The sequence below is a fragment of the Rhipicephalus sanguineus genome, chromosome 6 (assembly GCF_013339695.2).
Source record: "Rhipicephalus sanguineus isolate Rsan-2018 chromosome 6, BIME_Rsan_1.4, whole genome shotgun sequence".
Lineage (NCBI taxonomy): Eukaryota > Metazoa > Arthropoda > Arachnida > Ixodida > Ixodidae > Rhipicephalus > Rhipicephalus sanguineus.
The window spans coordinates 87,462,979-87,475,478 of record NC_051181.1 but is presented as its reverse complement, the minus strand read 5'-3'; the positions used below and the strand labels follow the sequence as shown (position 1 = coordinate 87,475,478).

General features: G+C 43.1%; 1 protein-coding gene across 2 annotated transcripts in view; it reads right to left on the bottom strand.

Annotated features, from left to right (window-relative positions):
- The window catches only part of LOC119397956 (uncharacterized), a 17,263-nt gene that overhangs the window by 3,473 nt on the left and 1,290 nt on the right, over positions 1-12,500 (bottom strand). The window contains exon 2 of one of the 2 annotated variants that reach the window (XM_037665249.1): positions 1,437-1,614. The exons of the other annotated variant lie outside the window; for it this stretch is intronic. Within the exon in view, the coding sequence (XP_037521177.1) occupies positions 1,437-1,614 (178 nt within the window). The remainder of the gene's footprint in view (positions 1-1,436; positions 1,615-12,500) is intronic. 2 annotated transcript variants of the gene reach the window in all.

Sequence of the window (12,500 nt, the reverse complement as noted above, 5' to 3'; positions counted from 1 at the left end):
ATTCTTCCCCCCAACCTCCAACGCCCGAAAATTTTCGGCACCTAGCGCGCTTTTCCACTACCTCCAGGATCGGAAGCATCGCTAGCTTTCTTCGGCTCACCTGGTATTGCATTGCCTCCGAGTTGGCACACCTTTGACCAAGCGACTATTCCGCGTGGTTATGACAAAACGTACACGACGTCATCTTTTGCGACGTCGTAGTGACAGTAGGATTACCTCACATTACGTCAAAAATTTTGGCCATCTGTGACGTCACCGATGACTTCCTAACGCCATTATCTCTGATCACGTGACTGCTAGCATAGTTCGTGTTGACGCCGACGTCCCTCTCTTCGTTTAGTGAGTCATATAAGGCTTGCCCTTAAAATATAACTCTTTATTTAAACCACCACCATCAATTTCGTACAGCTTACCAAAGCGTGTATACTATATTTGCTGTTTATACTAATTTGTACAAATTGTGTGACTGCAATTCTAATTTATGACGTTCCTTGTTCTCCCCTCTAAAATACACAACCCTTAGCCTAACCCATTTTATCCTTTTGATATATTTCCTCTGGGCTTGCATGAGGAACTGCGGGCTTGCATGACAGAGTCAAGTATTGCTTCGGTACAAATTCACTTAATCTTATATTGCATTCTCGTGCCGCATGCCGAGTCACTCTGAAAAGTTCGAAGTTGAGTAACAAAATAAAGTCCACCGATTTCGTCACCCTAACAATCTATAAGTGAGCGGAACAGATTCTAAGTAAAAAGTGCGGCAGCTTCGCATTAGGGGTGCGAAACCTTACAGAAGCTGGGTAGCCTTCCTTGTTTCTCTTCATTCATTTTTCCTGCCTTCTCTTTGTTTCTCTTTCTAGCTCTTTTCTATCTTTATTTATCTTCATTTTCTTTCTTTCTCTCTCTCTCTCTGCTTCTTTCTCTATCTTTTTTATTTCTCTTTATTTTCTCTCTATTTTTCTTGATGTCTTAATCACTGTTTTTTCTATCTGTTTTTTTCCTGTCTGTTTCTTTCTACTTCTTTCTCTCGCTTCTTATGCCTTTCTCTGTCTTTCTATCTTTCCTTTTTGCGTTTATTTCCTTTATTTCTCTCTATTTATCTCTTCCTCTTTCTTTCTGTCGCTTTCTTTCCTCTCTCTTTCTCTCTCTCTTTTTCACGCGTTCGTTTTCGTTTGGCGCTCGCACGCCGTACACGGTAGTGGGGCTTGCCCAATTCCTGTGGAGCATACCCACCTGAGAAGTTTTTACACGGCGGAGCTAAAGTAACCAATAGCTTTATCAGCTTCACTGTAAAGAGAATTGAGGGAGCGCGTGACGTTTCGTGATGAGAGCGCTTGCGGGTTCATGATGATGGTAGTTTGTTACGACGACGGAGCACAAGCTACCAAAAGCCTAAACAGCTTCGCTCTTTCAAGAATCATAAAAGTAACACCTACCATGAACCGACGTTGCTGATGCAAGGAATTGTCAAACCGTTGCTCTTTTTCATTGTGATCTTCAAGGTCGGGTTCGAAGCTAGTTGCATGCTGATGATCAGCGTAAAATTGACTCTCATCGTTTTCCCAATCTGAGCATCCGTTATGCTTACGTCGCTCACCATGATGTCCTGGACACCTGATCGAGAGTAGGGGAAAATGTGGACATAACAGATTACAGATAGCTGCCTATTCCTCATACTTAGAGAACCTGCTAGTGGTAGAAAATGCAGTCATTCAAAACGCATAATTGTGCTCGCTACCTGTTGCACAAGCGAATCTTCCGTTGATGTGGACGACCGGAGAGTCGAGCGCAGGACCTCTCGGTTCGCGACGATAGGTGCAGGGCGCTTTACCCACTGCGCTGCGGAAGCTCATACTTGACGCTTCTTAAAACGTGCCCTAATCTCTCACACCTTTTCCCTTACGTACATCGTACATCGGCCAGTCGGGACGATGTCTCAGTGACCGTCTAGGAGAGCGCGCAAACAACATCAAGAACAGGCAAGGCAGAAATTTAGTTATCTACTGCGCAGGCTGTAGAAGGTCTCCGTTGCTGAAAAAATCCAGAGTTTTGCGCCGATACAAGGACAACCTGGCATGTGAAACATATGAAACGTTCACGATGATGTGCCAAAGCGCGGATTGTGTCAATGCCCCTTCGCTCGCCCTAACGCAGAGGGAAGACCGATATCTGAGTCAATATTCAGAAGCATCTTGTTGTCTTGTCATCGTCAAACCCATGCCTTTTCTATGTCTTTTCTTCCCTGTCTCCCCTCCCTTCTTTTAAGGGCGAAGCACCTTAGGGTCTCGGCTTGTCGGCGGTGAATCGTCGTCCGTTGTCTTCTGTTGTCACCTCGTGCATCGTCGTGACCCATTTGCGTGCTTGCATAGTCGTGTCCTGTCCATTTGCTTGAGCGCAAGAGAGGGCACCACCGCCTCAGCGCTCACCGTGTGGCGAGAGAGAGAGCGAACGGCGCGCGTTGAATATGGAAACGCTCTTTCTGCGATGAACGCTGAACTACACTGTAAAAAATAGTTGTAAATTTACAGATAAAATACACGAAATTTCTGTACCGCGAAAGAAACTTTCCGTAAATATGCCATGAAGGAAATCTGTTAAAACGAGAAACCGAAATTTTCTGTTATTCGTGACCTTCAGCAAAACAAACGACTCAAAATTGAACCTCCACAGTTTTAAATACCTGAAAGATTACAAATGTCCATGAAATAACATTTCATGTTTTTCTGGTTTCTCGTACAATGTTATTTGGTTGATTAATATTCAGAGCCTTTTCTGCGGTTCTACGTTCATTCCTCGCGGGCCCCTACATTTACAAGATGGCTACCGCTCACGTCGAAGCGCGGCTACGCACGGCTGCAGTGTAAAGCGCGGCTACGGCACCCTCCTGCTCCTGCTTTTTGTGCATCTGTCATTGAAAGGTGGGTGGTTTGCTTCTAACTAGAGTTCCTTACAGCAAGGTCTCGTTGTTATGCCTGCCCGCTTTCGAAATTCGCTCTCGCGTAGTTTCTAATTCAGCTTTGCGTCGGCAGCGCGCGCGACCACAACGTTGTGCGAGAGCCGGAATTCCTGCCATGCTTTGGTAGAAATACTGATGAGGCTTTGTAAGTGGTGCTTGAGGGAACGCCTGCTGTTGTACCACATTTATTTCTTTGCTGGTAGCGGCAGCGTACGTCAAGGTATGCGAATTTGTACTTGGACGGTTGCAGAGCGCATTACTACAGCGTTCGCCGCGCACTTCATGTGCGTTCTCTGCGGGCAGTCATTAACGAGGTTTCGCTGTGCAGAATAATGAGAGGTATTTGTTCACCTTACCCGCTTTGTTTCTTTATTACATAAAACCTGTGTATTCTGTGTTTCTGCACGTATCTTTTTCTTGTAGCTTGGCCCGACTTTCTCTAAAAACTAATGAAGTGCGTATAACTCAGCTCAGCTAACCGAGCGACGTTATATAATTCTTTTTTTTTAATGAAAGTGCAAACGTTGCTTTTTTTGTGTGTTTATCTACGTGTAATAGGTAGCTTTCTCCTGCATAGTGAACATGGCCCTGAGCAATGACGTTGTGGCTTGGTGTACGGCGTTTTGTGTTTTGTAGTGGTCATTGCATGATAAGGTCTGCTTGGTTGCATAATGCTATGTATTTTGAACATTGCTGGCGGGAACGTGCGAACGCATAGCTTCTGGGCGTAGTATCATTGGATGACCTTCCTTACGAAGCATTAAGTTCCTGGCGGAAGATAGATAACCTAGGTAAACCTAGTTTACCGAATGGACGTGTGGGGCACATCCACTCGGTAAACTGACACCTCGAGTGACTAGCCAATGGGACACGGGCTTGACGTGTACACGCGCTTCCTTGCGTCATCGCATTCCGCCTGCGTTGCGGTGGAGCACGTCTTCTCCTCGGTAGGAGAAACTCGGCGCGTTTCGGATTGGCGTGATCCCTGCTGGAGCTCATGTTAGATACGCGTTTGTTATCCGTGGTTTACACGCAACGGCGTGAAACCGTGAAGACCTCTGGAAAGTGGGCTCAAGTGCGCTCGTAGTACAGGCGGTGAATCGTAGCACATGCCACATGTGATCTCTCAGTGGAGCACCAATGCCGACGCCGCTGTTCTAGCCGTTCGTGAAGGCTTATTGTGGACATCGATCGGGACTACCTTTAAAGAATCCCGGTTTCCGGAGAGGCGGACTTTGTTTTTAGTGGCGTATTGAAGGGCGAATGAATCTTTCGTTGGCTCTCGCCCGTTTTGTTCACCAGTGCTTGGCAGCAGTAGTTATTAGACTTCCATCGTCGAATAAAAGTACCGATACAACTTTTGAATAACGCAACCAAGTTACGAGATGTGTTCGTCGCTGAACGCGAATTTTTTTAGCTCTGTGAGGCGCACGTTCTGTCGCGCGTGAGGTTTAGGGCGTCTGAAAAAAAAAAAAGACGTGCGCACGTTTTGGTCGACAGGTTTAGAAGGACATCCGTTCTATACCTCCGCCCTATCGACATGTAGGCCACAAAAAGAGCAGCTTGGCAGATAACAGCGGCTCCCGAACTGCTCAGACGACTGGCATATGACGGAATGGTCTGTGTGTTTTGCCAGCCATGCTACCGCGACAGATGTGCTTTGTTTATTTGACGGCGCTGTTTCCTGCCAAATGACGCCATGCGAAACAAACTGTAATTACGCTAATATTATCACTGAAAAAATAACATCTACTCCTTTAAGCGCATCACTCCTTGAATGAAGCGAATTGCTCATTAGAAATGTTCTGCGATTTGTAAACATTTACAATATTCCATAGATCTTGAACATATGTATTGTGTTGCTCTTTTGCGGAGAAGCAAATTTCATGCTATGTAATTGTTAGGTTTTGCATGAGTAATTATGCACGCACGAACATACATAAAGAGCGGTTGAACCCCTCCCCCGAAAAGAATTTCTGGCTACGGCCCTGCAGGCAGGTGCAACTCGTCTTCTGGCCCAATGGCTTAGCCCAACTCGAACGAGTTTTTCAGTAAAAATAAAAACCAATTGACACTCTGCTTTTCATAAAACGAAGGACATTTTGCTCCATCTCAGGTGGCAAGTTTTCCCAGATTGATACAGATCATTGGACAAATTTCCCCACCACGTGCCCTTTATAAATGGATTCCTGGTAACGAAAAAGTGTGACGGAAATCGCAACTTGGTGGCTCGCTAGCCCAAATAATGAAATAGTCGACGCGAAGCAACCGTCTTTGCGAAACGTCATTGCGCATGCATTGTTGATTCCTTGCGTAAGCACTTTCTGCAATGGAGGTTCACTGAGCGCGCCCACGTGCTCTGGTGTTATTCGTATGCGTGCTTAGCCTCAAGTCCGTGCAAATGCGCATGCCTTTAAAGGCTTTTTGAAAGCATTAGGAATACGTTTCAATTAGTTATAGCACTTAATGTTAAAGATTCATTCTCTCTGAATTGGCAAAAATGTTTGTTACAGTCAGGCATCAGCCTCCTTTCCTTTCTTTTTATAGCTTTACAGAAGTGCTTACCGTTATAACAGACTTTTCTCTTTCTTTCGGTAATTACAGTTTTTTATTTATTTCAGCGTGCATGTCTGCAGTCTCTGTGGTACCACCTAAAGTCCCTAGATTTTTCCCTTTTATCTAGGGACTTTAGTACCACCAAGACGACTGTGCCACGTTTCATGAAGTGTGCCGCACTGCTTAAAAACATGAATGCATTCTGCATGAAGTGCCCATTGGAACAGTACAGAAAAGTGTTCCGAGAATTCCTTCTCTGAGCTAGTGCTACGAGATACCGAGGACGAAAGCTAGGACTGTAAAGAAAACGAAGAGTCCAAAAGGATTTATATCGTTGTGTGTCATGGAAGCCCAAATTACCGGCGCTAAGACACAACATAATGGATCACACTAAGTTGGCACTGATGCTATAGTGCCCTAAGGTTCTGCTGCATCTTCAGCTACCAGAAGGTAAGAGGATTATTTGACAGTGGCCTGCTCCTCAAATTATTCGCTGCTTTAATTTACCTTCTATTATTGAGAGCATTTATTTATTTTTATTTTATATCACATCTACAATGTCTGTAGTTCAATAAAAAATATTGGCTAACTTTTTAATTGTCTTCGTATGCTTGCTTGAACTCCAGGGTACAGGAGTTTTAATGGCTACTTATCGCATAATTAACTTCATAACTTTTATCATTGCAGGCAAGTACAAGTGAAGATAACGTCGAAGACGTGCCGTGCTCCCCTTTCATCACTGGCAAAGGTATTTCTATGGATACTTGCAATATATTGCTGAATATTTCTAAACAATAAATATTTTGTTCCAGGAGAAAACTTTCTGACTGCCGGGGCATTTACCATCTGTATTGATACCCATGCTGTGATCGAATCCACCACACGGTGCCAGGCATTGAAGTTGATGTTCTTTACACACTTCGCCTTTACTATTGAATACCGCAAGGAGGTCAGCCTAACCCTGGAGTTCACACAAAGGTAAAACTTAATGTGATTTTTCTGACTTTTTGGACAAGATTCATGCAACTAACTTAGATCAAGCTACATTAGATAGTACAAAAGTAGACAAGTACTGGGGAATTTCCAATATCTGATACTACACTCCCATTTGGCTAAGCCAGTGAGGGTTCTGATGGAAGTAATGACCAAATAGAAATGTTCAGCTTAAGTGTAAAACTGTCTACGGGAATTCTGAGCTGTCATAAAAGATTTTAAATAATGATAGTATATAGAACGGTTGACGTGTGATGTATTTTTAATCACTGTTTAATGAGGATTTCGAAGGGGCACCAAGTAACATGAAAATTTTCATTAATTTAAATAAGAGCTAGCACTTTTTTATGCAGTTCTGCTGCCGGAGCAAGGTGTGTGTCCGGGCTAGTTGGTATACCATATTTGTGAGCACAACGCAGAAAGAGAAAGAGGCACAATAAACAAAGGACCGACGAGGAATGGTGCGGTCAAGCGAGAATTCCCTGTAAGCAAAATAGGCACAGATTGCCTCAGCGACACGTCTATAAGTTCATTTCGCATATATAGCTACACACGACTTTTTCATATCTCTTATTGTTTGCAATGGAGAACATGTGCACGCATGCGCTTTAGGATGAGTATATTCTTTCCCTGATTGTCTGGGGCAATGCCATAAAATCCGTGGTGAAAATTGTGCCCGCGGTGTACCGTCATCCACTTTGTCCGGGTCTATCGCGCTACAATGGTTTCAGTGTACTTTTTAGCAGATCTAAATTGTGAAATCAATATAGTGCCTACCATGCAATCATGCCTGTGCACTTAGAAAAATAGGATAGCTCGGAGGTGTTTTCTGGTCCCAGCAAGCACATGCATTGTGTAATAACACCTTTGTTTTGTTTATAAGCATGGTAGCTTTGTTCTGACTTTGGGCTATGCGCGCACAATGTCACAAAGCTCATACATGGTGGAAGCTGTTGAAGATGAGGACCTTCAGCGGCACTCCGCAAGTTGACATAAAACTCGCTTGTTACATTCCGATGGACAAACGATCAGTTGCCGGCGAATTTTTCGGTGACAAAATGATCATCACATGGGCGTGGTGGTGTTGCTCGCGGAGGTACGTAATAAGCGATGGGTTGAGAAAACGTTTCGGCTTAATACACGGGGTCTTGGGCCGCGGTCTCATTGTGAACGATGAACTTAATGACAGGAATCGTGGCTTTTACTCTTATGCAAAATAGGTACTGGACTTGCACATTCATCAAGAAAAAGAAAACGCATTGATATAATAGTCATTTGTTAATTTTTTTCTTGATACTCTCGATAATTTTGCACTCGGTTAATTCAGACGTTTTTTCCGGACCCGTGAAATCCGAATTAATGAGCCCTTACTGTATTTGGATGAGTGTTTAAAGCACATGAACCTTGCTCTGTGAGGAGCATTATTTCCTTTCAAGTCCTTACATTGCAATAAATGACATTGTATGAACCATAATGTACTTTTATAGAAATGAATCTCCATCTGGATCATGAGGTTTTTTTTCTTTTAACTGATTCCACACAGCACACCTTAAAGAGGCAATGCGAGGGTTTCTTGAGCGCTCTACCAACATAATCAATGTTGTTCTCAGTGTGGCCAATTATGTTCAGCATAATCATGCAACAGCCTGGTGCACATAAAAATATCATTATTCGTTTTTAGGGCAGCCGCCGCACTCAACCCTGACAGAGGGAGCAAGGTCGAGAAGTCAAGGAAGCAGCGCTGCCTCACACCACAAATGACCAACTTAAAGCTCTGCGAGACTATGAATGCTAAGTGTTTCAACGAAAAATTTGCAGTGTCATTATGAATATACCGTATTTACTTGAATCTAAGCCGATTTTTTTTTTCGAAAAAATGATGTGCGAAAGTGGGGGGGGGGGGGGTCGGCTTAGATTCGAGTACAATGATTAAGCTTTTTTTTTCTGGCCTTGCGCATTTCGTGGGTCGGCTTATAATCGGGGCCGGCCTAGATTCGAGTAAATACGGTATATCTACACATTTTCCAAACCAGTTTGAATCTACGGTGACAACATGTACGCAGTTTTCATTATTTTGAAGCTGTTTACATGCAGCATTTCCTGTGCTTAAATAAAGATTTGTTTCTTTTATCATGAAAGGAGAATCTACTGAAACGTGCCTGTTTTTATTGCGTTATTTACTAGAGTGCTGGAAGCAACACCTCGCGGGTGTAGCTCCAAGAAGTTCACGATGTCCGCTGCGGTAGTACAGTGGCTCCGGTGCTCGGCTGCTTACCCGAAAGTCGCGGGTCCGACCCCGGCCGTGGCGGTCGGATTTCGACGGAGGCGAAATGCTAGAGGCCCGTGTACTGTGCGACGTCAGCCCACGTTAGAAACACCAGATGGTCGAAATTTCGGAAGCTCTCCACTACGATGGGCCTCATAATCATATCCTGGTTTTGGCTCGTAAAACCCCAGATATTATTTTTAAAAATGGAATATATTTGGATTATGCAAACGCAATATAGTGGTATTTTTGCCATTGCATTTGGCTAAACAAAATATTTTGCGTATCGCTTGTGCAAGTGACTATAACTACTTTTTAGTACTGAGGAATGCTTTTCTATGACAATATATATAAGCTGATCTTTATGCATAAAAAATTATGTTCCCGAATTAAAATGCAGTAATGAAATAGCAGGAAGGCAGTAACAGAAAACACAGCCTTTGTGACTCGATATCCGAACTTGTACTTATAGATAACGTTTCTGTAAACGAAAACGGACACTATTAGCGAAATAACAGAAAAATGAAAACAGAAAACAGTTTTTTTTCAGTGTCTGAAAAGTGAAACATGTTTTTAAACATAAAATTTCTGTACTGTAAAAGAGAAAATAACAGTGAAATAACAGAATCAAGACAAACAGAAAACCAAGTTTTTTCTGTAACGGAAAACTGAACGTTGTGTTTATGCAGAAAACTTCTGTAAAGTAAAACGAAAAAAATCTGTTAAAACACAGAAAACTTCAAAATAGAAAACATAGCTTTACAGAAATTTTGTGGCAAGAGAGCTGCCAGACAATTTCTGTTTTTTTCACAAAATATTTTTTACAGTGTACCAGCTCGCGATGAATGAGAACGCGCCCTCGCCCGAGAGAGACAACGCCGACGCAGGCAGCGTCTGCTGCTAGCGAGTTACCTTTAAAAAATCACAGCATATCCACGGAGTGAATGATGATGAGTGGGCGAAGCTGCGGAGGTTCATCGGTAAACCGTGAATCTTCCGTGAATTCTGCCCAGTACATTATCACCGACGTGAGATCGGGCGCGTTTATACTAAAGGTTCGATGAGTTATGACGACTAGCAGCTCACTTTAATTTTACATGTACGCTGTGAATTTTCATTGTTTAGAAAACCATTGCTTTAGAAAACATCTGGCGTCTTTCGTTAAGCAGCTGGCGTCTTTTCGTTTTGCTTTAAAAACATCTGGCGTCCTTTCGTTTTGCTTTTACAAAACATCTGGCGTCTTTTGTTGGTTTATTTCATCAATCAACGGCGTTTTGAACAAAATTTTTATTGTTTAATCACGCACAGGAGAAATCTCACCAGGCATCACCTTGGAGGTAAACAATGGCTGCTAATGGGAATGAGAGACAGAAGAAGTCGGCTTTTAGCTAACACTTACACTTCTACTTCTACTAACGTTTGCTACTGGAACATGCCAATGGCTGCTAATGGGGAATGAGAGACAGAAGAATTCGGCTTTTAGTTAACGCGCACGCTGCGAATTTTTTATTGTTCAACAACGCACAGGAAAAATCTACCACCGGCACTACCTTGGAGGTCAAGATCTGGTACTAGCGTTACGACTGGTTATGCACTACGACTACGACAACTACGAGGGACGAAGGGGTGCCGCCTTAAGGAGCTTCGCCCCTAAAAACCGACTGCTCGCGCTGCACAACAGTTTACCGGCAACCCCGTATATATAGGTACTGGATCTTCACCTGCAAATGTAGTGCCGCTGGGAGATTTCTCCTGTGCGTAGTTGAACAATAAAGATTCACAGCGTACACGTTAACTAAAAGCGGACTGCGGCTCCCTGTCTCTAATATTTCTTCTGTCTCTCATTGCCCATTAGCAGTGATTTTGCTGCGGGGAACACTGGCACCCACTGCATGCTTCGCCCCTGCCCAAAACTTTTCTTGCCCTTTGTATATGTTTATGCGAAATAAATCCACTGTTGCCACTCAGCGACCGTCCCCGTTCTTGCTTGCCCTCTGTGTATGTGTTTCCTTAAGCGCTGCGTATTGAAATGTATCCTTACCAACGAGCTCGCCTCAACACCCTCTTAAGTCACCTCGATGTAGGTATTTGCGAGTTCGCTAAGAATGTTCAGTACCAAATATCACATTCAAACAGTTCTTTTGTCTTTTTCTTGCAATGTATGCTTGTAAACTGGAACCGCGCGGCATGTGTACCATAAATAAACATCACTTCTATTCCAGTTTTGTGCATTACTTTCAATTCGCCGTATGTTTTCTCTGACTTTCGATTTCTTCTTTTTTCTCTTTAAAGTTTTTCTCTCTCTGTACTTCTCTCTCTGTAGTATTTGGTATCTTCAGATACACGATACATTATTTAATGTATTGCAAATACAGATGCCCATACACGTCTTGCGAGACGTATCACAATACTGGTACAAGATACGCCAACAGTATCTAACATAGTATCTTAGATACATGTATATTCGATCGTGTCCGGGACTGCGTATGTGCAGTTCGCATCGCCGAAGCGTCAAAATAAATAAGAAATGAAAAACAAAACAACAGCTAAAAATCAACAGTAGTCTGTAACTGTATGTACAGGCTGTTTCGCACTTAGGGGAAAACTCGGAGCACATTGCAGTGTGCTCCGAGTTTTCCCCTAAGTGCGAAACCGCCTGTTCACACATGGCTCTGTAAAATTCTTTGGCTCAGTATATTGCCAAATTCAAACACGTGACGGCTGCGCTCGCATTTCGCATTAGGGGATATCATAACCGGTTTAGATGATATATATCGTATCATAGTATTTTTTTTCTTCAGTAGAAACGTTCTTTCCAGATACAGGTGCATTTGACTGCGCGGGAGAATGATGACGCCTTTTTTATGCATAGCCGTTGAAGTGCGTGTTCGGAAGCATTTTATAGCCGCTAAGATTCACACAACATTAGTGCTTAAATACCCATGGGCAGACGTCTGGCGCAATCTCTCTGCGTTATTATCGTTTCGCCTTGCTTTCGGCGCGCATATATATATGAATGTACTGCCCGTGACAGGCACTATTTATAAGTGTGTGGCTACACATCGTGGTGCAGAATAACAATGCAACAGGTGAACAACATGTACAACACAGTCAAACGTGCTACGCTTCGAGAGCAACAGACAGGTGATGGGCGCACGACACTGTGAATAACAATAGGAACAGGTGTCACAGGTGCAACTATGCCGCACATCGAGCGCAAAACAGGTGCAACGCAATCAAATGGGCCACTCATCGGGAGCACAGGTGCAACTATGCCGCCACATCGAGCGCAAAACGGGTGCAAACACAATCAAACGTGCCACGCAAAAACAGATACGACCCGACACTGTGAATAACAATAGGAAACAGGTGCCACAGGTGCACGATACCGCATATATAATATATATATATATATATATATATATATATATATGATATATATATATATATATATAATATATTATATATATTATATATATATATATATGTATATATATATATATGTGTGTGTGGCGTGTGTGTGTGTGTGTGTTTATTTATTTATTTATTTATTTATTTATTTATTATGACAAAGCTGAGAGCTCCGCCTGAATCGACGTTCTGACTGCCACTCAGCTTCGGAAGTGTGGAATAGAGAGGCCGCGAGGAGGTGTTGATTACGAGGTGAAGGTGGGCGGTGAAAAAAACATTTGAATATGTCAAAGAGTCAAAAAGTGCCAACACGTCTAA